The 27,791-nt window shown below is 41.4% G+C and overlaps 1 protein-coding gene across 2 annotated transcripts in view; it reads left to right on the plus strand.

Moving 5' to 3' along the window:
- The window catches only part of ifngr2 (interferon gamma receptor 2), a 25,684-nt gene extending 18,148 nt beyond the window's left edge, over window positions 1-7,536 (plus strand). The window contains exon 7 of one of the 2 annotated variants that reach the window (XM_034110182.2): window positions 6,484-7,536. In XM_034110182.2, coding sequence (XP_033966073.1) covers window positions 6,484-6,585 — 102 coding nt within the window. In that variant the 3' untranslated portion in view covers window positions 6,586-7,536. The remainder of the gene's footprint in view (window positions 1-6,483) is intronic. The other variant, XM_034110183.2, reaches the window with a different exon arrangement.
- The last annotated feature ends 20,255 nt before the right edge of the window (window positions 7,537-27,791 follow it).

A 27,791-nucleotide genomic window follows, 5' to 3' on the forward strand; every position in this document is an offset into this window, starting at 1 on the left:
CCCTTGACACCGATTCCTGAGGTTATAGATTAGCCTCCAGATGTAAATGAGTAGAGAAACCCAAAAAAATGCAGCAGCTCAGTTCTCTCAGGTAATTTTAATACACCGTTGATCTCAAACGCTGGCGAGTCAATCTCAAAATAGAAATGTACTCACCAATGTCTGAAAGATCTGAAGGTGCCTGTCCGTGACGCCAATCTGTGAGAGAGGTTTTCTTTTCAGCAATGTTGATGGAAGGAATGGAGGCTGGAGTCCGCTTTATATCAAACACCTGAGTTTATTGAGAGCCACGGCCGGGAGCATTGGCAGGGTTCTCACACGACTTCATCATGTGATTCCCCAGCCAACACTGAAGATTACACAGAAACACAGCGCAAATCTACACAGATAATCAAGGAGGAGCCTCTATTTCGCGCGTCTTCTGATCGATAATCACAAAAACACATGGATTCAGAGACAAAGACAGTCTGTTAAAGTCCTCTGGCAGTTAGTCACAGTCCCCCAACAGGAAAGCGGAACCTTTAACCCTTTAAACCTTTAACCCCCTGCTCTAAGTTATGGCAGACCTATGTGAAACACAAAATGCTTTTTGGTACAAACACACAACAAAATATTTCCCTCACAGAAAGGGGCATCACAGATCTTGAGGTGAGGGGTGAATATGGCCTCAGTGTTCTCCCTATATACAAATAGTGCCGCTGCTAATATTTTTTTTAATTAAAATAATAATAAGTGGCGACCCTTTTTCATTTTTGATTGTTTGTTATGTGAATTTGTAGTATTTGTGTTCAATAAAGGTGTATTTTTGCTAAGTCTTGAGACATTGCCACTGCATGTACTAGGCAGGGCCGATTTTTGGCATAGATCTGTGGAGGCGCTGCGCTGGCAGCTCTGGGAGGGAAAAAACATTTTTGACCGTTGGCGCTCGTCCTAATTTTCGGCCTTGATGTAACAACATTCATAAGTAAATGTAACACCCTTTTCACCCGGTTACACGTTTAATTTGCTCTGTGCGATGGGCGCTGCAAGTGATGAAAGTGGGGGATGTTGCAGGCCTGGCATATGTACTACAGCGTTTCCAGCATTTCTAGCATTTCCAGCGGTCTAGTGTGAACGGACACGTTAATGAATCGAATGCGTGTAAACGGAAGACTGTTGCGTTTGCGTATGTGTTTTACTGTATGCGTCCTCGTGGGGCCGGGGTCTAAGCCAAACATCCGGTCACAGAGATCTGCTATTTTAAAGTAAGGTCAACACATATCGACCCTAAATATAGTCTATATTAAGAACGAGAAAAGTCTTAACATATATATCGTTTTTTGTAAACATGACAAATGTGTGAGGGGGGTGACGTTAGAGCATCGTCCTATGTGCCGGGCTTAGCCCCGGACAGCCCCAGCCCAATTTAACCCCTGGGTATTTGTGAGGGAGCTCCTATATGGCATTGCCGCTGAAGCTCACCAACGTTTCATATATTTCATAGTTCAAAGTTTTGTCAATTGTTTTGTTTATTGGTCAAATACTGGTTTCTACTGGTTTCTACTGGTTCTACTGGAATGAAAGAGCACAGAGTACAGAAGCAACAAAGCAGCATGCTGCATTAAACCTGACCTTCACAGAGAGGTTGAAGTTCATGTGGAGAGGAGGCTTCAGTAGTCTGTCTGCACTCTGTTTAGTTGTGCTATCTTACAATCAATATAGTAAATGTGAGGTCAAGTGTGTCGCCGATGTAACCGGTTAGAACTCGAAGTTGCGATGAGGTCTTAAAATGTATAAAAAGGGTCTTAAAAAAGGTCTTAAAAGGTATTACATTTGACGTCAGGATTCCTGCATATAAACTGTTCTATAAGAAGTAGATGTTTCTACAACCAGGGTGGAGGAGAGCTCTCCTGTCAGACTCAGTGAGGTAGAGGACTCTGAGTGTTTAGATCAGGGGTGGGCAAACTTTTTGGCTCAGAGGCCACTATGAGTTTTAAAATTTGACAGACGGGCCGGACCAGCAGCAGATCGGTGAACAAATATTTAGCTGTTCACTCCTCAGTATACACTCGGCACTCAATGTTGACTTTTCTTTTCTTTGGTCCGCCCGTTGTTACAGATGCAGGTTCAAAGGTGAATTATTGCGTCATCGTTTGCGTCATGACGTTTACGTGCCTTCTTATGACCCACACAGCGTTTTACGTCGCTGATTTTCTCCGCAACACCGCTCACAACAACATCAATAGAGGACTGCGTCTGGTAGTTTTTAATTATACGAAGCCAGATTAAATTAAAGAACTACTTCTCCAACCCTGTACCTTTCTCCAGAGTGCCGTGGTGCATTGTGCATTAATGTGGTTCAGCTGCATTCTTTCACACACACATATGGGTATTGGGCCGAGGGCGACACCGTACGTCCGGTATCCGCCATTTCACGCGAGGTGCAAGCAGAATATCATAGTCTATTGCCTTAATCAATATCTAGTCAACTCTAAAATACCACATATGCATTGGCATGATAATATTATTGTGACAAGTGGGGTATTCACCTGGTGTTTCCAGAAATTAGACGTAGATGCAGCCAAAATCGACGAAGGCCACTTTCGAGGGTCGTTTTTCCATACATCTGCAGGCAGTCTGTAAGGGCAATCTGACAACCCACACAGCTCTAGTTTACGCTGGTAACGACCTAGAGCACACCCCTCAAGTCAAGAGATGTAATCCGAAGACATGCAGCGATTTCTTCGGTCGTTAATTCAGAAAAAAAACCTAGTGCGCTCTGCCTGGCTACTTTAGCTAGCTGTTTATATTTGCACCTCCAGGAAAATGGCGTATTTATATATATATATATATGGCGCGCGTTGCATTGTGGGTAGCTCGTGACGTCACTGTGTGTGAAAGAATCACTGCCCGCTGCAGCGCTGCTCGTCTCCCGGAGTTTATTCTCCCGTTAACTCGCGGTAGCGGCCGCTATAAAGTTTTCATTGTCTGACTGTCACAAGCAGCTGATAAATATCCCCCTCCCCATCAGTGAATGTGTTTAGTCTGAAAGCTGCTTGGCATCACAACGCTGTTATGAAAGTTTCTCTGGCATTCTACAGGTGATGTTAGTTAGCTTAGCAACCGAAGCTAATCAGACTATCTTGACTACTTGTTGCCATCATATTGTGGCATAAGCCGTTTTCTACACGCATATTTTACCGGTGTAGTTTTCGTTATGAATTTAAGTGTTTTTTATAAGTGTGTGCGAGTTCTTGTCACTTTGCTCAGCGCTACTGCTTGTTACAACTTGTATTCGCCGTACTCACCATGAACTGTTATTGCTCAGTTTAATCTCGACCCCCTCCAATGTAAGCGTGACGTATTTGGTTCTTGGATCTTGCTGGGTTGCTGAGTGGGGCCAGCTGAGAGAATAGGCCAGACTCCAGCAAAGGTCAATTGTGTCTAGAGTGCGCCATCTAGTGGGATCAACTGAAATGCCGGGTATTGCAGGAAAAAGACAAAATGAATGCGGTCTTTACTATAATTTGGACACATTTGTACCAATATTCGGCGGGCCGGATTCAAAAGCCCAACGGGCCGTATATGGCCCGCGGGCCTTAGTTTGGCCATGCCTGGTTTAGATAGTTAATCTAAGTTATCTCAGTGGGTCTCAAACGTTTTGACCACAAATGATGTAAACACATATTTCCAAGGCACCCCTTTATAATTATCAGGATGAATAAAAACAGATTTGAAATCGTTCCAATGTATACTATAGAACAGTAAACCAAAAATATCATTTAAAGTTGGAGAGATACAAAATATGCATAAATAAATGTTAACTAGGTAAAATAAGATATGAATGAACAACAAAAATAAAATAAGTTACATTTATTTGTTATTGGTTATGTTCATATACTTATTTGATTATTAAAATGTAAACCGATCTTTTTCATATGGGTGTTTTAGAGTTGTACCCCCTAGAACAGGTCTCTAGTAATTGTGTGCTCAAAGTGCACCAGATTGAAGCATTTTACTTTACCCCCGGACCCCCCTAGAGCAGTGGTTCTCAAACTTTTTTCCATAATGTACCCCCTTTGAAAAAAAAATTCAGCCAAGTACCCCCTGATCAGCAACAACAATTTGTTAGGGAAAAATGCCTATAAAGAGGTACAGTGAAACGCGAGTGAAGTATACCCAGACGAGAGAGAGATCAGAGATTAGATCAGCTGCTGCTGACGGAGAACACGCAGCTCTGCATGATCACAGCTCCGCGCTGTGACGGACCGTTGAGTGGAGCAACATTTAAATACATTAAGAGTTAGACCGAACACACTGAGCTAGTTTATCTACTCTGGAACTAGCTAACCTAGTTATAAATATGTGTATTCTTTACTGTCGGGTAGGGCTGTGCGATTATGGCAAAAATCATAATCACGATTATTTGGGTCAATAATTGATATCACGATTATTTTGACGATTATTCATTGACCATTTATTGAACTTTAAAACAAATAATATTTTACCAATAAACAAGATCAACAAATATGTTGGAGCGCTCTTCCAAAACCATACTAAACATATATTATTAATATGATAAATAAAAATAAATTAGACCAAAATAAATTAAATCAAATATGATGCAGTGCACTGTCACAACCTACTGAAAACTCCTTAACATATAGCCAACATGTTGGTAAAACATATTCAACATATTCCACTCAGTTAAACGTCATGGTCCAGAAGTAACAGGAAATAAATGTTGAACTACAATTTAAGATCAAATAAAAATGTTTTGGCCACCATGGTCACACCATGCTGGTAGGGCTGCTCATGTCATCTCTTAAAGATTGTTTGCAAGAAACACCAGCCTGTTGACATGGTCTGGTTTCAGAGATGAGCGCAGGCAGGTGACAAGCCACCTGGACTGAAGACCCTCAGCCACGCCCCGACACATGGGGTGACGCCGGCCAATCACAAAGCTTTGATGCGTTCAAGTGCATTATTCTGGCACAGGAAGATTATGTTACAGGACATTAACGATAAAACAGAATATTGTTGTTCTATTTTTAGACACATCTCGCGATCGACTGGTTGGGCACCCCTGGGCTAGACCATAGGTCTGTTGTGGTGGCAAAGTAGTCAGCTGAAGCCACATCTCTCTCAACTTCCCCACGGCATTTGTCATATAGTGCAGGCAGCGCAGACCTGCTGAAATAATACCGAGACGGCATCGCGTAACGCTTGTCCAACGTGTTGACAAGTTGCTTAAAGCCCTGGTTGCTAACAGTGCTAACTGGACACATATCTTTAGCGATGTGAAATGTAATGGCACCTGTAATATCTCTGTGTCTCTGCGAGCTCGTCGCGTAGGCCGTTGCTCTGTACAATGCGTCCTGAATCGATGACTGTGATAATGTGGTGGATGAAGTCGAGCGGGCATCTGCTTTTTGTTGTATTATTGCCCGGTCGTATTGCACTTTGTGGTTGTATTTCAGATGATTAAAGAGATTGGTTGTGTTAGCGTGTGGTGCCAACACAACCTGGTAACACATCCTGCACTGTACTTTGTTTTGCTCCACGTCGGACTCCTGAAAGCCAAATAGTGGTAATAGTTTTACCCTTCTTTTTAACGAGTTGCTGCTCTTGTTCTGACATCTTCGCTTGCGCTGAACACTCACAACACACATGTCACTCCCACGTGGCCGAGTGGTCTTTTAGGGAGGGGCGAAAGCGCACCCAGCAAAAATAATCGTATTTTGTCAATTATGCTGTTTTCATAATCGTCGCAAGCCATAATCGTAATCGCGATTAAAATACGATTAATTGCACAGCCCTACTGTCGGGTCACTCATTACAGGTTCAGTGAGCTGCACGAGACTGACGAGCTGTCAGGAGAGGGAGAGGAAAAGAGAACACCCCGTTTATTTTTCTCATTTCATTATCCAGAGTTTCTGTAAACCTTTGAATAAAGTAGTTACTATTAGTAGTTTGTTTAAATGCATTACTTATGTTTTTTTTTTTCATTAACATAAAATAAATCTCACGTACCCCCTGCAGTACTCCAACGTACCCATAGGGGTCCGCGTACCCCCATTTGAGAACCACTGCCCTAGAGGATGTGACATCCACCTCCAAATTCAAACATGTTGATACAATACTGAAGACATTTGAAGCCATTTTGACGTATATTACTCCATGTCAATACGTTTCTGTTTTTGTAGAGATCTTTCATGTATTCTTTATATATCAAATCTCGCCTCGGGCAGCATATTGGCTAGAACCGGCCCTGGTACTCGGCCTCAAGAGCCTTTCTTGTGCTGGCAGACACATAGAAACAAATTGGCGGGGCGCACTTTGCACGTGCACACACTATGGGCCCACGTGCCTTAGCACCGCTGCTATGACTCATCCTGGGGGAAACACTGGGCCTGTTTACCCTCACTGATACATTTCCTAGGTGTTATGCCTTCATAGGATGCCACTATCTCCACAATAACCTTGTTTTTTCTTTTCTTCTAGTTACTCGTGCCACTTCCTGAGCCCCTCCTTCCCATCCCCAGCAGCACTGAGGAGCACTATGATGTCATTACGTCCATGTTCCCAGTAGAGCTCAGAGAATGAAACTGTCTCTGCACTACTCTTCCTCCAAGTGGCCTTCTGAGCTGTAGGGAGACACTCTGCTCCTGCCTCAGGACAAAGGTTCTGCTGGGATGGATTGAAACTCATTACAAGTGATGATTTGATGTCAGGTCGACATGTGGTTGCTGGGTCGAGGGTATAAGGTCTAGATTGAGTAAACAAGCTCCCCACTATTACAATCCACCTTAATTCTCTCTTCAATGTGGCTTCAATGATTTCAGGGAGTTACAGACAGAAGGACTTACTGGCAGAATGTCTGAACCTTGGAATGAGCATCCATCTTTTTTAAATGCCAACAGGAGAACAATGCCAACAATTGCACCTAGAGACCTACAGAGAACATTGTTCTGTTAAGATCAACGATTAACCCCTTAACCCCCCCCCCCCCCCCATGTTGAGATAGTAATCATATCATATTGCTTTATAGGCATTAATTTACCACATCAAAACACTCATGGCATTACCTCAGGTTGCCTTGGTTTAACTCTGTCTAACTTAACTAACCGCAACCATGGAAACCAGAAGATTTAGTCTGAAACTTTGTGAAGCCATTACGAACGGCTTCGGATTGGACTGAGACATGCCCATGGCTGGAAATATAACTGGCATGTAATGCTAAATCAGGTGTGGTGAAGATGAAGTGAGAACCATTGGCAGAGAGCTGTTTATTCCCTAAAGCAGAAACCAGTGGTCCTCTTAAGTCTGGGAGAATACTAAACCTTCCTCTGGCCCTCCTGGACACGAGACACAAAGGTTCTGCTGAACGTCTCCAGTGTACATTGTCTTTTGTCTGATGCTCTTTCTTGGTCAGCATCAAGTACTTTCTTTACTAATCTCAGCATTGCCAAGAGTGATTTTTACTTCTTGATCTTTGTGTGTATGATGCTTAACTTTACTGACTCGCAATAAATGACTTGATGTAAAGCGTAGAAAGCATTGTGATCCAGTCGGTGACGTCCTGTCCATGTGACTTAATAATAATAATAATAATTCCTTACATTTATTATAGCGCTTTTCAATGACTCAAAGCGCTTTACATTTACACATATATGATACATGCAATGGTCAGAAACTGTGGACAATACCCACAGGAGCAAGTTCAGGTGAAGTGTCTTGCCCAAGGACACACCGGCTTTACAGACGCAGCAGCGGCGGGTTTCACCCCTTGATCTGATGATCATTGCACAGCGCACTGCGCCACACCGTCCATCTTCACGCCTCGAAGTCATGGAGGCGCTTTTACAAGTACACATTAGTATTATACATGTACTGTGGACAATACCCACAGCGGGAGCGGGTTTCGAACTGGAGTTCCCCAACGCCCCCTTGGTCTGATGATCGGATGCACAGACCACTGCGCCACCCGTCCCGACTTCTCTGACTCTGCTGATCATTCACACCACACCGTCCACAGCGTTCATACTGAGTACCGTCTGATTAACTGGTACAGTTTCTGAAAGGACCCATGGTATTTACATACAAACTTTAAGCACCACAAACCAGCGTGTAGTCCGGTCCATTGTGCTGCAGACTGCTGTCAGATAACAGCAACACGCCATGCCGCCATGGTACCATCTGTAGCTTACTTGCACAGATAATACCACATCTACTATGTTGACAAAGACTGCTACACACACGTGTTCTTTTGTTGCATATCATTCGTAATATGTATGGAATTAATCCTAGTACAAAGTAAAGATCCACCACCCAGCTGGTCGATGGAGCGATGTCCAATCAGAGCGTTGCATGATGTCGGTCACACACCCGCCTCCTCTGAGTAGATGTGTTGTTGGTAGAGAGTAGGGGCTTGCATGTACTTGTACTCTTCAATTCTAGCGAATTGGCTACATATGAAATCTAAATCTTTTCACAGCACCACTGTGTGATTTATTAGATCTTTGTCTTGTATACCATTTTAATTTGCTTTGATTTACTTTAAATGTGGTGTGTGTCCGTGAAGTAGACTCATCCTTCGGGTCTCTTGAATACTGGCTCTAGCTCCTTGTCTCTGGACTGAGGTGAATGAAGGTCGGTGCACGTGAAGCTGATGAGCAGAGGAGGGGCTACAACTACAACTCCCATTATATCAGCGTTGTAGCCGACAGTGATTCAAAACGACGTGACGACGCTCTATAAATAAAGAATTTAAAGGGAAAAACACAAAAGCATTGTACACAATTAAAACCAATGAATGTCGTGTAATTAACAAGGACAAACTGATATATTTTAGTTGAGTACATGCAGTCAGATATCACTGTAAAATCAATCAACAGTGACGAGATTACTCACGGCTGTATGAAGCCAGAGCTGCGTAGGTTACCTAGCAACCACATTACTGTGAAAACGCAGACACCTGAAATACTGTTTTCACTCCGAGAGATAACGATAACTTTACATGGACACCGGGCAATCTAAAACCTTTTTATGAACATACTTAGTATATATTTTCTACGGAGCCTCAAAAGCAGTGGTTCTAAAACTTTTTTTCAATAATGTAGCCTACCCCCTGATCAGCGCAAACACCATGTGTTAAGGAAAAAATGCCTATAAAGAGGTACAGTATATAGCGCTGCACCATCAGTGTCTGATTGATTAAAACAACAACAGTAACTGAGAAACACTTAAATGCTACATTTCAAATGTTTACTATCCATCACTAAATTCATGGCAAACCAATTTTAACATCATGTAATAACACTAAGACGACATTAGCTGCATTTAACTGATATTTTTAATAAGTTGTACTTGTAGTGAAACATGGGCTTGAGCTTCACTGAGGGTCATGAGGCAAACTGCAGTTATTACACTTCACGTTTTGAAATATGTGCAACTCTGTTCATATAAAACCCACACTGCTCAAACTTCGTTAGTTTTCCTAAAATTGGTATATTTCATTATTTGTTTATTTTGGGGCGTGGGGAACGAAGAGAAAAAATATATGAGCATTTTATGAGCATGGGATTTTGACCCCTCCTATAAACGTATGCATAATGCTGCGCTATACTTTACGGCAGGGTGCGAACTGGAGGGGAGCAGGGGGAGCTATAGCTCCCCTAGTGGTGACATGAGCTCCCCTGGGAACATGGTTTGTGAAATTTGGGGGGAGCTCTCTAAAATACTGATATGATGACCAAATAAATTCCATTTTGGGCATGTTTTTTTTTTCAAAGGTGTAAAATAAGTGAAATAAAATTATATTTAGAATTTATGATTCATGAAAAAAGTGTCGCCTGCTTGCACGCTGCCCGCAGCTCCACCCACTACCCACTCACTCACAAGCTTGTTTAGTTAGCACTGCATGTTTAGGCATTGTTGCTGCTGCTGACATGTCGAAAAGAAAAAAACAACTTAGGCAATTTCTTTAAAAAGACGGCCAAACAACCTGATCAAGAAGACCAACCGAATGTAGCTGGTGGTAGCACATCGTACGTTGTGACTGCTGCTACAACAGAACCGAGAGAGGAGGGAGCTAACGTCAGTGCTAGTGCTAACTTGACAGCTAACGTTAACTTGGGGGCTGAAGAGACACAAGAAGACGAGCCGAGAGAAGCTAACTTGATGACTACAACTACCATACAGTAGTAGAGATCGAAGGAGATGTGGAAGAAGATGATGATGCTGCTGATGACCACCCCACATGTTCTTCCTCTTCCTCCTTGCCTGGTGCTCGAGGTGGGGGGCGAAGTTGCTGCGGTGGCTGGACCAGCCAACAGTGGAGTGAGTGGATCACATTTGAGTCATTTTAAGTTGATTAATTAATTAATTAAACAGTCAAACGTTACATTGGTGGTCCGTGGATTATTTATTATCAAGTTGATTGAAGTTTGCGTAGCCCATACATGCTCGGGAAATCTGTTGACATTTACATGATCCATCGGGACGTTTCATGTAAATGTAGACCTGTGGCACCACCCCGTGTGCAACAGATTTTCTCTTTATAATAGGCCTATGTCTGTGCTGTTGCTATTAATGCACGGATCAGCATTTACCCCCCCCCCCCCGCAACAACAACAACAACAAAATCCCGGCTCCCCCGGAGACCGTGGTATAGTTCGCACACTGCTTTACGGCCACAAGCCGTTACCAAGCAACGCTTATTGTTTAGGTCCTTTGATAAGCAGGCAGTCATATAGTTAACAAGAACTAGCTAGATCTGATAGATTTGGACATAAACGCGAGTGAAGTCTAACCGGACGCGAGAGAGAGATCAGAGATCAGATCAGCTGCTGCTGACGGAGAACTAGTTGTAAATATATGTATTCTTTACTGTCGGGTCACTTATTACAGGTTCAGCGAGCTGCACGAGACTGACGGGCTGTCAGGAGAGGGAGAGGAAAAGAGAGCACCCCGTTTATTTCCCATTTTATTATCCAGAGTTTCTGTAAACCTTTGAATAAAGTAGTTCATCTACTATTAGTAGTTTGTTTAAATGCATTACTTATGTTTTTCATTAGCATAAAATAAATCTCACGTACCCCCAGGCCCGGTTCTACGGGGGTGCATAAGGGTGCATTGCACCCTCAGTTGAGTCGTTATGCACCCTCATTTGAAAAATGAAAAGTGACAAAAAAATAAATGAAAAGTCAAAAAAATAAAAGTGAAAAATATTACATATATAATAATAATAATAATAATAGTAGTAATAATAATGAGTATAATAATAAGAATTGAGTTGAAATAAAATAAATTGGAATTGTGGTTAAATAACATTGCTGCATTTATTTGGTCAATTTAAACGGTAAGTAACGTTATTATGTCAGGTGCGTGTGACCTGTGCCGCTGCGCGTTCGTCATCCGCAAGGTTCTTACAAAGCTATCAGTGTCAGTGATGGACATCAGAAAATGGTTAAAACAACCAGCCCTTATCGCCAGCAGTAACACTGCATCTACTGTAGGTAATAACAGTTCAGATCATGGGGACATTACGTTACCCGCGGCCACTGTCGTGGACAATAACGCCCGACTCGTCGGCTTTGCCCGCCTCGCCCACGGAGGCGGAGCAGCCGCAGCCGTCTTTGTTGCTCCAAACACCGCCACCCCTCAGTGGCCCGCAAGTGCCAGAGGACCTCGGCAAAACAGAGCCTGCCCAGGTATATTTAAAAAAGTGCCCAACCTCTCTAATCTCAGATGCACCCTGAGTCATTTTGTTCTGGAACCGGGCCTGCCCCTGCAGTACTCAAACTTACCCCTAGGGGTCCACGTACCCCCATTTGAGAACCACTGCTCTAAAGGGACATGAAAAAAAAGAGCATAGATAGAGCATGGGAGCCTGCCTGCCAGCAGTGCCAGTCGGAAAACAAAGAGTGGAACAGGCGAGCAAGTGTGCAGGTGTGCGTCATATGAGAGGCCCCGCCTTACTTTTTCCGCCACAGATTAGGGGAAATTGATTGAGGGATGTCTCGAATCAGAGCCGGCCCGACCAACACACGCCCTAAGCGTCCAATAGCGACGTTTGGTCAGTGTCCGTGGCGTCCAATTGTGACGCTCCTAGGCTCCTTCAGCGTCATAAAGGGACGCAAATAGCTTTCAACTGATTGCAATGTATTCCCATCTGCGTCGGGATTTGACGCTCATGGAAGCACGGCATTCGTTTATGCCGGCTGCCCTTAAAGGCAATGTGAGCATCCATTCCCATTGGATAACGGAGAATTTTACACCCGGAAGTAAGTACTCCTCTTACTGTCGATTGATTTTACAGTGATATCTGCACTACTCATCGACTAAAAAACACCAGATTATCCTTGTTAATTACACAACATTGATTGGTTTAAATTGTGTACAATGCTTTTGTATTTTTCCCCTTCGATTCGGAGAAACACATATGTTTTCTGAGTAAAGGATGGCAGAAGACACTACACTACCCAGAATCCCCAGCTATCGTTTGGCCTACACCATGTGCTCTGTTTGACAAACCCCGTTTTTTTCACCATTCATTCCGATGGCTGGCGTCTATGTCACGTGATCTTCAAATGTCTCCCTGCAGAAAAAAAAAACATGGCCGAACTTCGTTTTATTCTAGGTGTAAAATGCCTATTTTAAAGTTAGTTTGGCCATTAAAATGCGTTTTGATGTCATTTGATGCGAGAAATATGAGTTGTTATTTCAGATTATGTGTGCAGTGGATGTACATGATCTTTAGTTCGCAAGTTATTACGAAGATTACTTCAGGAAATCGCGACGTTTTCATTGTTACCAAGGTGGTTGCTAGGGACGCTGCTATCGATATTATTTCTGTTATGTTGTGTAACTGTTTAATGGTGTTATCTTTATTGCTACCCCCTTCCCCGTCAATGTATAGTGTTGGTCCACAGCCTAAACATATTAGTTTAACAAAATCCGCATCTAAAGATAGCCTACGTTATTTTCCCCCTGTGCAATTCCAGTCTCACATCTCCGAGCACACCGTCATTAACAAATACCGGAAACAGACCGAAATAATAATAATACCTTATTCCGAGTGTGCTTGCTTTTCTCTTTGAAAGTCATCACATAACGGCATTGTAATACACGGTTCGGCTGCATTACATATTATATATCTGCCGTAGTTCTGTATTTATAGAGCCCTGATGAGAAGACAAACATGAGGAACTGAAAACGTGACGTGGATCATAAATATATCAGCCATTAAACAACATCTTACATTTCTTTTCACACAATGCGTCTCCTTGCAGTATCAACACTAATTCGGCTCACTTTTATATTTGATCCAATTGGTAGATAGGCTGTATTTACACCATAAAGGTGCACAGCTGATATAAAGGGACACCTGGTGGTTAAAGCATGTTATTGAATTTCAATATTTTTATTATTAGATATTAATACGATCCCTATAAAGTATATTCATTACTCGTTATTCTCTACTAATTGTTAATTAAAGACTGTATGTAATGACTATTTTGCACATCCCTTTCAAGATTTCAAGATTTTCTAAGGTTTATTGACATATCATATAGGCCTACACAACTGTGGTGTAGTTCTGCACTGAATGAAAAACTTGGGTTGCAGGTTCCTCAATAGTGCATTACAAGACATCTATCAATATTTGTGCATACCTCCAGCAATGTTAACTATGTTGAAGCACTTATTTTAACTGATATTATACATAATGTATTATACTCTTATAGATGTATGTAGATATTTCATCTCCGGCCTTGTCAGGTATTGAACAATCAATAAATAAAGAACACAGAATTGTTGAATATAAAACACAGAATTTATGTGATTATACTAAATGATTTTCAAATAAACACAACTGCATATTTAACTGTTACACATGCTGATGTAACGCAAATGTTCCAACTTGGGATCAATAAAGTATATCTTATCTTAAGCTGATCGATGGCTACTGCCATATTTGCACAATGTGCCTCTGAACCTTGACAAGTGCATGTTTCAGGCTTATCAATTAATGTAATGTAATGTTATCACAGGGGTCACACACATAATACCAGCTGTTAAATAAAGCTCTTCTGACCTTAGCTGGCATGTGGGTATATATAGTAATACTGCCCATAATGGGCACAAGCAATTTTCACCCATTTATTAATTATATGTTTTAAATGTGAGTGTTTCCTTTCCCCTAAACCTCCAGGGATGTACACAGTTTAATACTGGCAACTTCTTATTATGGGAAATATGAAAACGTCTTTTAAAACTACAACTCCCAGTAGAGACGTGCCATAGAGAACATGTTGCGAAACAGAATAGCCAGCATGTGTAGTTCTGGGGACGGGGTGGGGGAGGGGGGACGCGGTGGACCCGTTCAAATCCAGTTTTGGACAGTCTGCCGTGGTTCCATCCCATTTCAAGTGCTGTTCGAGAATCGGCTTAACCCTCGGAGCACACTCTCCAATCACAGAGCTTGAGGACTATCACGGGGTTTGTCAAGAGCACATGGTGTAGTCCAAACGATAGCTGGGGATTCTGGGTAGTGTAGTGTCTTCTGCCATCCTTTACTCCTGGGAATGGACGCTCACATTACCTTTAAGGGCAGCCAACATAAACGAATGCCGTGCTTCCATGAGCGTCAAATCCCGACGCAGATGGGAATACATTGCAATCAGTTGAAAGCTATTTGCGTCTCTTTATGACGCTGAAGGAGCCTAGGAGCGTCACAATTGGACGCCACGGACACTGACCAAACGTCGCTATTGGACGCTTAGGGAGTGAGAGTGTGTTGGCCCGACCCATTAAGCGACATAAGCGGCCGCTTAGCCACTAAGGGCCCCCTAGCAAAAAATGAAAAAAATAATAATCTCAGTAGGCTACACCGTCGCCGTGATAAGAATGTTTAATTAATGTTGTTAATATGCCTAGATTGCCTACTCTCAAAGTCATGTATTATATTATTAAGTCAATAATATAATACATGAACCGTGCTTTACCTGAACCTCATCATGACACTAGAGAGGACGACAGGATTGTAATTTCCCGTGTTCAGTGAATGCAACAGAGGCAAGACACCAGACCAACCAGAGAGTTGAATGGAAATAAACATCTGTCTTATTGGTTGACAGGTACCTATCATATGAGCTGTGACAATGTTTAAACTGTCAGTCGGACTCAGAGTTTTTGAAGATAAACATAAGAACATTTAAAAAAGACGATAATTCTCAAGTGGTGGCTCACACAACAATCCCAGAGCCACCACTTGAGCCAGGTAAACAAGGTATGTAAATGTCAGTAAACTTCCAAGTTTACTGACGTTGACATAACAACACCTGAATTTAAATGTGCAACCTCTTTTTGTTACGGATTTTTGCATGAAATTATAATTCTTCTGAATGATTTTCCTATTGACAGCTAGTTTCTATTTGAACATTATGAGATGGACAGCCAGAGAGAATAAATGAAAAACAGTTATGAAATACTTTACTGTATGACAAAACAAGAATACAGATTAAGTGATTTGTAAAATATCCATAAAGAAAAATCTGTTTACAGTTCTGTTTCATATGGGTGTTGAGCAGGGCCGGCCCTAGACATTTTTGGTGCCCTAGGCGAGATTATGATTTGGTGCCCCCCCCCCTCCAAGCAATACACAATAGAATATATAAAGAATAAATGAAAAAATCACTACAAAAGACCAATACAGTACAAAAACAGAAACATATTGACATAGGTAATATACATAAAGGTTTCAAATGTATTCATTATTGTATGAACATGTTTTAATTGGGGGGTGGATGTCACATCCTCTAGGGGGGTCCGGGGGTATTAACATTTTAAAGTAAAATGCTTCAATCTGGTGCACTTTGAGCACACAATTACTAGAGACCTGATAGGAGGTACAACTCTAAAACACCCATATGAAAAAGATCGATTTACATTTTAATAACCAAATAAGTATGTGAACATAACCAATAACCCACAGCCAATAACAAATAAATGTAACATATGTATTTATTTTATCCTTATTATTAATATTGTAGTTATTAAATGAAAATCACTCATCAAACAAAAGTAGCTTCTCTTAAAACTTTAAGAAAAGAATAAGTGCAAACGTGGACACAAATATAGCCAACGGAGCTCTTACAACTGAGGTTATTGCAAATAAATTAAGATAATGAACAACATTACACACACTATAAATCAAATGAAACAGGCAATCAGAACAACAAGTCTCTGCTATGTTATTGTGTCCTTTAATTAGTCCACATCCTTAGAGTCGGACACGTCTGGATTTCCTTGCTGCAAATTCATTTATTGTATCCTCAAATGATATTTGCCCCGAAATCTTGCGATTGATGCTTATTAAAGCTAATCCATTGAGGCGTTCTTGAGCCATTGACGACCTCAGGTATGTTTTAATGAGCTTCAATTTGGAGCAGCTCCTCTCCCCAGCAGCAACTGTCACTGGAATAGTGACAGCGATCCTGAGGGCCACCCACATATTTGGATACACTTCGTTCATTTCCTTCTCCTGTAGGAAAGTCAGAAGTTCTAGGGTGGTCATGTTGGCTTTTGGCAAAGCTGGGAAATTCTGCATCTCCAGTGCAAGTTCCCTCTTCTCCAGGTCTGACTGTCCACGCAGCTCAGGGTGTTGCTGAGTGTTTCACACTGCTTCGTCAGATCTTCCTTTGGCAGGTCAGGGAAGTTGAGTAGCACCCCAAACGTTTCCTCTACTTCACCTAAGGCCTTGAATCTCTCCTGCAGTGATGCAATGAAACATCCACCACCATATTGAAAAAAGAAACTTTGAGTTTCTTTAGTGCATCACTCACTTGCTCCTCTGGGGACTCATAGGAGAACTGTCTCTTGGCTGTTCTCAGCCTCTTCTGCTTGAGAACAGCTTCCACATTCATTTGGCCACAGATGTCTTTGGCAGATGCTTGGGCAGAAGCAATGGATTTGCTTTGCGTAGTTTATACTACGCAGGATCATATCTTTGGAACCCATTGGTCGATTTGGGTGATTGACACCTTTTCTGAACCGCTAGAGCCAATAGAATCGAGTGACAGTTAGTAAGTCCCGCTAAACACTTACGTCAAGTAGAGAGAGGTTTGCGTAAACAGCACGTGAGACAGCATTAGCTCGGGACTGCAAAACGTTATACCTACTCTGCTGCCATGAATGTAATGATAGATTATCAGGAACAATTCTAAAGTGACTAAGAGACATTGGATTAACCTTAAGCAGCGTTTTTATTCCCTTGAACAAGAGCTTTGATCACAAAACAGCAACGGTAAGACATACTTATTGTTATGGTTTTGAAAACTGTTGTTTTTTTTCTTCTCTGTTCTGGCTGATAGCTCAGTGAGTTTGTGTCCTACAGTGATGATACTTATAACAAAAATAATCTGTGGAGTATCAGCTTTCAGATGATATGTAGTTTGTGCAGAAAACATTAAGTTTTAAAGGTCGTTTTTGCTAGTTAGCACCGGAAGTAGCATCTGCCCGTTTTAGCTAAGGGCTAATGCTAACGCTTCTTGTGAGACTTTTGTTTTGTTTCGGTAAAAATAGTTCTTATCGTCAGTTAGCTGAGATTCTTCTCGTTAATCTGGTATAACACATTAATAGGTTTTTAAATATTAAGATGCTCTGAGACACAGTGTCGTGGAAAAAAAAAAAAACAGGGTCCCCGCCGGCTTAACAGGTTAACCGTGGCGTGCGGTGCAGTGGGTTGTGCAGACGTTCTGCCCTTGACTGTTTGTTTACTCAATAAACGCATCTCCTCTTGATATTAGGCCATGTATGTTCCATACCAGTGGAGTTTGCTTTTTGTTGTTGTGTTTATTGATCAAAAAGCAAACCTTCAATACAGCTGTTATGTGGTCAAGGTAAGTAAAGTAATAATTGAAGCTGTGTATTGGTTAATATTAGCGTATGACTTAAAATGAAAACACAACAGCATTTCACAAAACGCTACAGCATTTCACAAAACGCCGCAGCATTTCAGAAAACACCACAGCATTTCACATTGGACGGAAAGGGTATTCCTTAGGGAGAACACTTCTTGTTTATGATTGGACAGAGCCAGCCAGACAGCACTGCTGTGATTGGTTGTTTTTGCTGCCAGTGAAGAAATGACGCTTCGTGATTGGTCAACGTCCGACAGCGCAATATGTCCCAACCGGTCCCTCCCAACACATCAGCCGTTAGCACACACTCAGAGCTCACAGCTCCTCATATCTGTTCAGAAACTAGGGATGGGAATTTGAAAGCAAATGTATATTCGAATATTCGACCCCCCAAAAAACGGTTAACTGGTTAACCGAAATGTACATATCCTATAAAAAAAAAATTGGGTAACATTTTTTTTTACATTCTTTTTTTTTACCCATTTTTTTCCCAATAATTTTTTACAAATACATACATGTTCAAATAAGTGTAGAAACCAAGTCGAATTTGTCAAATGTATTGAACTGGTGATCACAGTTTGACAGCTATAGGCCTACAGCTTTCATGTGTGGAGGCGATTCACAATCAGGCCAGCTGTAGAGAAGACCCTCTCAGCTGGAACAGAGGTTGCGGGTATAGCAAGGTATAGCATGTATATAAGTTTAATTTGGCATAGGTTGACCTCTACACCGCACTCACTTACCTGGTCGAAATATTTCCACACATTACTCCTTTTTGACGCCATGTCTGTTGTGTAGGACTCTTCTTAGAGTGTAAATAATTACCGGACTATGACTGATAAAATATTGAATACCGGCAAAACTAAATCTCTCCAGTCAAAATGTCTATGTACTTTGCCGCCACACACGGTTGCCAAGCAGCGCTTATTGTTGTTTAGGCTGGCCACTCATGTGTCGCGAGTGTTGACAGGGGGCGGGGGAGCACGCTCATGAACTGTTAGCGCCGGAACCTCGCAACGGCTGCGGAGCTCATTTGCGCCACATTTGGGCCTAAGATGAGGTTTGAGTCTGCGTGATCTGCGTGTAGGGAGGGGCAGCAGCCATATCATTGGCTAGAACTAGCTAGATCTGATGGATTTGGACATAAACGCGAGTGAAGTATAACCGGACACGAGAGAGAGATCAGCACCTGCAGCTCTGCCCGCTGTGAGGGACCGGTGAGCGGAGCAAAACACACCTTTAGACGTCACCTAACACATTTAGCTATGGCATAGTCGTATATATATACATTGAATTATTCAATTTGATAATATGTAATCAACTTAGGCATCACTCCCAAAAAAAAAATGAATAAAAACTCAAATAACTCATATTCGAATACATGAATAATTATTCGAATACCTGAATCATTTCGAATATTCGAATATTCGATTAATCGTTCCCATCCCTATCAGAAACTGGACAAAAGTTAAATATGTACAAACCACAGACTGTCTATGTCATGGCGAATACAGTCGCTGCTTTATTTATGTCTGTATGACATTGTGAGTGTGGACGGAGCAGCTACAGGTTAGCTTAGCCTGATGGATCCGATTCCATTCTGAAAACACGCATTTTAAAAGCTTTTCGCCTGCCGTCTTGTCTGCAGACTTGTCAAAGCATTAATTCATGGTTTTTACTAACCGTTATCAGTATTAGTTACTTCGGCATCACTTTGAAACGTGTATTACAATTAAATCACTGTCAAATATGTTCATTTTGTTGTAGTTGGTATCTCCTATAGGATTTACATGGAGATACTTCCCGCCCCCTCTCCGGCGCGTCTTGTTTGAATGACAGGAGCAAACACAGCTGACAGCCGCGGTGAAACTCAAGCGATTTGAGCGATGCGAATATTGGGTAAGGCAAGTTTATTTATAGAGCACTTTTCAAATTCAAAGTGCTTTACAAAAAAAAAATTGAAAGACATTAAGCATTAAAAAAGAAAAGCTAATCAAATAAACATCAAGGAAAAATACATGGATAAAAGTTACAGTGCAGTCTAAAATATAAATAGTTCAATTAAACATTACAAGAAAAAGTACATGGATAAAAGTTACAGTGCAGTTTAAGATATGAATAGTTCAATTTAAAAGCAGCGACAAAAAGAAAAGTCTTCAGCCTGGATTTAAAAGTAGTCAGAGTTGCAGCGGACCTGCAGGTTTCTGGGAGTTTGTTCCAGATATTTGGAGCATAATAACTGAATGCTGCTTTACCATGTTTAGTTCTGACTCTGGGGACAGAAAGCTGACCAGTCCCTGAAGACCTGGATGGTTCATAGTTTAGCAGGAGGTCAGTAATGTATTTTGGGCCTAAACCATTCAGTGCTTTATAAACCAGCAGCAGTATTTTGAAATCTATTCTTTGACACACAGGAAGCCAGTGTAAAGACTTCAGAACAGGAGTGATGTGATCCACTTTCTTAGTGTTAGTGAGGACTCGAGCAACGGCGTTCTGAATCAGCTGCAGCTTTCTAATAGATTTTTTAGTGAGACCTGTGAAGACACCATTGCAGTAGTCGAGTCTACTGAAGATAAAGGCATGGACAAGTTTTTCCAAATCCTGCTGTGACATTAGTCTTTTAATCCTAGATATGTTCTTTAGGTGATAGTAGGCTGATTTAGTAACTGGGTAGTCTACCATAGTATTTACATGGAGATAAGCCCCTTAAAAACCATGAATTAATAAAGCATTAATTCTGTGTTTACTCCTGTGATTCAAAAAAGACGCTGGAGAGGGGGCGGGCCGGATCTCCATGTAAATCCTATCCGAATCGATCAGGCTAAACTAACCTGTAGCTGCTCCATCCACACTCACAACAACAACATACAGACATAAATAAAGCAGCGACTGTATTCGCCATGACATAGACAGTCTGTGTTTTGCATATCTTTAACTTTTGTCCAGTTTCTGAACAGATATGATATGAGAAGCTGTGAGCTCTAAGTGTGTGCTAACAGCTAACGGCTGATGTGTTGGTCCAATCACGAAGTCATTTCTTGATTGGCAGCAAAAACAACCAATCACAGCAGTGCTTCTCTGGCTGGCTCTGTCCACAAACAATATCACAAACAATAAGTGTTCTCCCTAAGGAATACCCTTTCCGTCCAATGTGAAATGCTGCAGTGTTTTGTGAAATGCTGCGGTGTTTTGTGAAATGCTGTGGCGTTTTGTGAAATGCTGCGGCGTTTTGTGAAATGCTGTTGTGTTTTCTGAAATGCTGTGGCGATTTGTGAAATGCTGTGGCGTTTTGTGAAATGCTGTTGTGTTTTGTGAAATGCTGTGGCGTTTTGTGAAATGCTGTGGCGTTTTGTGAAATGCTGTTGTGTTTTGTGAAATTCTGTTGTGTTTTGTGAAATGCTGTGGTTTCTTGCACTTCAGGGCCACCGTACAATAGAGATGTTTTTATTTTAAAGTAAATTCAGATGGAACATAGTAAAAACATGTAAATTCTATTACTAATGATGAGTGTAGTAGACTAAAAGCTTTAGGAATCCAAACTATAGCATATAATAAGTACCCTGTATCAAGATTGATGCAAAACAAGTGAAATTTGACCTTTTTAGAGAAGTTTAGAAAAATAAAGTCCACCTCACCTCTGGGTAATTTGGGAACCATCAGTTCCATTTCGAGATGATCCGATCACGTGATCGGGGATCGGAGCCGATCACGTGATTTTCAAAAGATCGGGGATCGGGAGAAAAAAATCGGGGATCGGGATTTTTTTATTTTTTTTTATTTTTATGAAATATTTTTTTTTTATTTAATGTTACAAAACAAAAATTACCATGTTCACGTCTTAAAGTTATCCTGAGGACTTCGTTTTGGTTTAAAATTACACAACATCATGTATGTGTTGCTTTCTTTGGGCTTGTTTTCAGACCTGGTTGCTTATTTCTCTGAAATCTGGCAACAGAGTGGGCGCAGTGTCTAATAGTAGCAGTAAGCTAACGAGAGGCTACGTTCAGCTGGTGACTCGGGAGTCGGGACAGAGAACATGTCAGGAGTTTGGAAGTATTATAAAATTGAAAGCGAAGGCAGTGTAACAGCCAGATGCAATGTTTGCAAGGCGGAGGTTCCGCGTGGTGGAAAGAACAGAGCTACGTTCAACACGACCAATCTAATACGCTACCTGAGAAACAAACACCAACAACAACACGGCGAGTACACAGCGGCCACTCAGGTAACGGCACTGAAACAACCGACACTTTCAGAGACTTTTAAAAGGAAAGAGAAACTGCCCCAGAACAGTGAAAAGGCCAAACAAATAACTAGATAGCTGAATTCATCGCATTGGATGACCAGCCGTTATCTGTTACCTTTTTTTTTCTTAATGCATTGCATAAAGATCGGATCGGCAAAAATCGGTATCGGCAAATTGTCAAAATCAAATGATCGGAATCGGATCGGGAGCAAAAAAAGGTGATCGGGACATCCCTAGTTCCATTTGAACGTTTTCACTGTAAAAATCATTTTATTACTTTGAATTATCACTATAGGTATTCATTCCATCCAAATACAACTGTTGTGAAAAAAAAAAAAAAATAATAAAAAATCTGTTATCCTCTTAGGCCCCACGGACCCGACATCGCGTCATTTTCAGGAAACAACGTCTAAGGAAGCTTAATATTTAATAAACTATGAATATTTTATATCCATAGAACGGGGAAAAAACTAATTTAACTGATCTTTTTCATTTATTTTTTCACAAAAAACACACAATGCTAACAGTGAGCCTCTGAATTAGCCCCGAGCGAAAAATGCTAACCTATTACTGCACCGAAAATCACTCCTAACTCCCTTATTACTTATCCTAGCTCAACATCCAACACATTGTTTATGACCGCAAGGAGACACAGAATCTAACGGTGCCCACCTCAACACTAAAAGATACAAACTAGCGAGGTTACCAACAAAAACGTACATCAAAACAAGTGGCGCTAGGTATTAGCATTAGCACTGCACACAACCACGGCGTGTTCCAATGAAAAGCATACATATATATAAATAAAGTATAGGTCAACACATTTCAGTATAACACACCAATTGCGATATTACTCACGTTTGACACCGTGGAGCAGGGTTTCTATGTACCGAGAAGTGGGTAGTTTAATGAGTCTGTTGACGACAAAACCTCTGCGCACACAGACAGCCAAGGCAAGCTACCTGAATTAAGTCTCTCCCTAAACCGGCAATACCAGAAATGTGACATCCGGTTTGTCCTTCACAATAAAGTTGTTCAAAATAAAGGTACATTTAATATTGACGTATCAAATTGATTAAAATGTCTTACACAACACATGTATCGAGACAATAAATGAACTGTTTATATAGTCGATCAACACTGTGTATGTTACTCATTACAGGATAATCACATGGCACTAAATCAGACCGGCTGTTCTCCTCTGTTTACATCCTGCTGGTTTAAATTATGTGTTCTATAGGCTCTGTGCACAAGATTGAGTTGAGTAGTGAGCCATTCGTTTTTTTTCATGGTGAGATGTCTGCTGAGAGGTCCTTGTATACCTCGCTGACTTTGAGGACATCTGGGTCTGGCAGCTCCCCCCGCACGGCCTTGTAACGTGTACTCCTTTGAACACAGCTACAATTACTTAGGACAATATATATTACCTTACACCGTCAGCAACTGCAACTGTAAACTGCTTTGGCATAGTGGAAATTAACATAATTGTCAATTTAATTGAAAAGGTCGTTGATGCAATATACTAAATCAGCTCTTGGCACAAAAGAAATACTCATCAAATCATGGATTGGCTGTGAACACATACTGTTCTATTGTATTACATAGAAAGATGTGTTACTGTTCTGCTTGTAGTGGAAATACTGTTTGTAGTCGTAGATAGAAAAACAAAGATGGAAAACATTTCACCATATATTGTTTAGGAGTTTTATATGTATTGGGTGTTTATGGTTAATGTGGGAAATTAATAAGCAGAGCTGTTGCTGGTAAATTTGTGTGCCATCATAATAGTAATGTGTATACAGCGTTTCGTGAATATCTGGAAAAATATAAAAAAAAAAAGTAATTTGAGACTGGTACAGAAATGGTACATTCTCTGTTAGCCTACGTTCGCCCGATTGAGCTAGCAACTATTTTATTCGCAATTTAACATGATATTGGATATGAACTTGTCCTGGACTGGAATTTTCCCGATCTTTTCCCGAGGAGGTGTTTGCGAAAAAGCGCTTAAAATGCATGAATAACACAGATTTGTCAAAATGGCCGACTTTCTGGGGGCGGGGCTAATGGAAGCTATTTTGAAATATGTCTGCAATTCCATCAGTAATGTCTGTGGCAAGATTGGGGTAGTTTGGAGAAACTATATGTGACTATCGCACAATAGGGGGCGCTACTGAGCTGGTGTACAAAAATGTACATTTTTTTGTACAGTCTGGAAAAAGACGTGGGTTGTGACGTGTGTTCCAAGTTTTGCGTCCGAAAGTCATTTTAACGATTTTGTGGCATTTAAATCGTCAAAATTGGTACATGTTCCGTTAGCTTACGAGCTCCCCGTTTGAGCAGTCGACTATTCATTCGCAATTCAGCATCACATTGGATATGGGCTGATCTTGTCCTGGTTTGAAATTTTTCCGATCATTTTCCTAGGACAAGTATGCGAAAATGCGCTTAAAATGGACATATTTCAAAATGGCTGACTTCATGGGGGGCGGAGATAATGGAAGCCCTTTTGAAATATGTCCGCATTTCCATGAGGAATCTCTGTGCCAAGTTTCGGGTAGTTCGAAGAAACTATATTTGACTACCGCATAATAGGGGGCGCTACTGAGACATATTTGCTAAAACGTCCGATTTTTTTCTACAGTCTGGAAAAGGTTGTGGGCTGTGACATGCGTTCCGAATTTAAAGGCCGTAACTCATTTTCTCCCTTACTTATGGCTCGGTACATTTTTTAACCCTTCGATTTCGAGAAAAAACTGAATAGGACACGCCCACATTTTTCGTTGGTTGCGACCCTTTAAATCTCAGTTTATACTCACCCTGCCAGTATGTCTATGACAATATATATTTTTTTAGTCCATCGGTTCTTGAGATATAAATTAGTTGTGTTTTTGGCGCCCCCTATTGTCCGAAATGAACATTGTTTGTTGTGCCTATCCACCGAAATCTGTGATATTTGGATACATTTTGGATGAATTGTGAGCATTTATGTGTAGGCCACACCCTTTTGCTAATACGTTTTGATTGATGTCGGCCACATTTTTCCACACCTCGTGCTCATTTTGTACGGTAATGTGTCTGCCCCTCCATTGATGCTGTGCACTAAGTTTGGTTTGGAAAATCAAGAAATTGGAATTTAAGTTAATATTTCAATGTTTTTCACATTATGCTAATTTAAAAAAAACCAAAGTAGGCGGAGCTTCGGGATATGAGAGGATAATATATATAGAGCTGCTCCACCCGGATAAGTGTGCAAAATTTCAGGTCCGTCAGACTTACGCTGCGACTTTGTAAATTTTTCGAAACACTGAAGTTACACAGGTGGCGCTAGAGAGCAAGTTGAAACGTTTTCTCCCAACGAATCCAGAATGTTAACATTTTCACCGGTCCTGGTGGCGTTGCCAAATGTCGCTACATGAATAGTGTCGTAACCCCCTCAAAAACAGGTCGAAAGTGCAGAACCGGTAACAGAAGAATAATAATACTGACGATTTCAATAGGTCTTTGCACTACGTGCTCAGGCCCATCCGTTAGTAAATCAGTGAAGATTTACGCAACATAAGAGTGTTTTCGTGCAGATCACTCACCTTACAACAGCTGTAATGTAGTTGTTGACTGTGTCAAGATGGCCGCCAGTGACCTACGCTGGCAACTCCCCCTTGAGCCATCTAGTGTTTATATATCTACGGTAGTAATGACCAGTGACCCATATGGAACTTGGCTATACATTAAAAAAGAACTATATTCCAAACAGCCTACAGCTGATAACAGTCTGTCTGATAATAATCCGGTCTAACACCACGTCAATGGTAATACATTACAATATCACGTCAGTCATTACCAGATACCTCACGAGACGTATTTCAGTGACAGCTTCGTGCCATTAGCAGTTAATGTATACATACTAGCAACTGCAGACATTATAATAACTCTACTCCAAACAATATAGAGTAATTGACAGAGGTGCAGCACCAAACAAAACACTATAAACTGACTCAATGAAACCAACAAGGCAATGTACATCCTCCCTAAAAAGCTGCACTGCGAAGTTGTCAGCCCTGGACAGTATGCAGGGCCATCCCTGGCCAACTTGGGGCCCCAAGCCACATTGTGACCCCCCCCACCGACAGGAGTGACAGTACTTGAGTAAATGTACTTAAATACTTCCTGTGTCACATGCTGAGACGGGCTGTGTTTGTGTTGTTTACTAACAAGACTGTCATGGCGGCGGTGGAGCTCAAGTCTAGTTTCTCCACCTGGAGATATTCTCACTATTTCACTTTTGTCGAGCACAAAGAAAAGAACGTTTCTGTTAAATGTAAGTTGTGTCCTGGCGGGTCAAAGAGCCTATCTACTGCCCAAACCAGTCATTCAAATCTCTTAACACATGCTGGGACGAAGCTAGTAGCTAAGACCACAGACCCAGACTCATCCAACGCCACTCCACCTCCATCTGCACCTAAGCAACAGCGGCTGGATTTTAACCAAGGGACTGCTAGCCAGGGAAAAGTCGTTAAAGCCATTGCACGGTATGTTGTAGAACACATGCAGGCTATTGCCACAGTGGAGTCACCCGCTTTCAGGGAGCTAGTTAGCATGATACCATGTCCGGGCGGCACACAGCATATGGGACGGATTTTTTTTTCCAACTACCTGGAGAAAGAATATACAAACATGGAAAGCCAGCTAATATCGAGGCTATCCAGATTGCATATAATGCATGTCAAGTTGATCAACAGATTGTATTATTCTCCAATGCAATAACAGTACTGAAATGAAGGCTACTGTATAAGGGCATTAATGGGAGCCCTTTTTTAAGTAACTAAGAAGTTACTTTTCACAGTAACACATTACTTTTTGGTGTAAGTAATCAGTAAAGTCACTGAGTTACTTTTGAAATGAAGTAACTAGTAATGGTAACAAGTTACTGGTTTTCAGTAACTAGCACAACACTGTTGTCAACACAGTGACTTTTGTATACAGTGAGGTAAATGGTAAATAAATAAACCACTTCGACTAATAATGACAATCAATTCAATATAATAAATACTATATTATTTTATTATCATATAGTTGAAATATAGTCAAGACAAAACATGCTTGTTAGTTGCTCAACATCATTGCTAGCAGTGTGTGAGCGTGTGTGTGTGTGTGTGTGTGTGTGTGTGTGTGTGTGTGTGTGTGTGTGTGTGTGTGTGTGTGTGTGTGTGTGTGTGTGTGTGTGTGTGTGTGTGTGTGTGTGTGTGTGTGTGTGTGTGTGTGTGTGTGTGTGTGTGTGTGTGTGTGTGTGTGTGTGTGTGTGTGTGTGTGTGTGTGTGTGTGTGTGTGTGTGTGTGTGTGTGTGTGTGTGTGTGTGTGTGACAGATGATGTGGAAGACAGAGTAGCGTATCTGAGTAGTGTTACAAATGCCATATCAATCTCATTAGTATGCAGAAAAAGTGACAGGTCGCCCCGCCCCTTTTCGGCCGGAAGTCCCGCCTTATCTGACCGGAAGTCCCGCCTTTTTATTTTTATTTTGAAAACCGGAAGTCCCGCCTCGTTCGACCGGAAGTCCCGCTTCGTTCGACCGGATGTCCCGCCCCCGCTTCCGGCGGATGTCCCGCCCCCGCTTCCGGTTTACAAAATAAAATTAAAATTAAAAAAATGA

Source organism: Pseudochaenichthys georgianus, chromosome 21 (assembly GCF_902827115.2).
Source record: "Pseudochaenichthys georgianus chromosome 21, fPseGeo1.2, whole genome shotgun sequence".
Lineage (NCBI taxonomy): Eukaryota > Metazoa > Chordata > Actinopteri > Perciformes > Channichthyidae > Pseudochaenichthys > Pseudochaenichthys georgianus.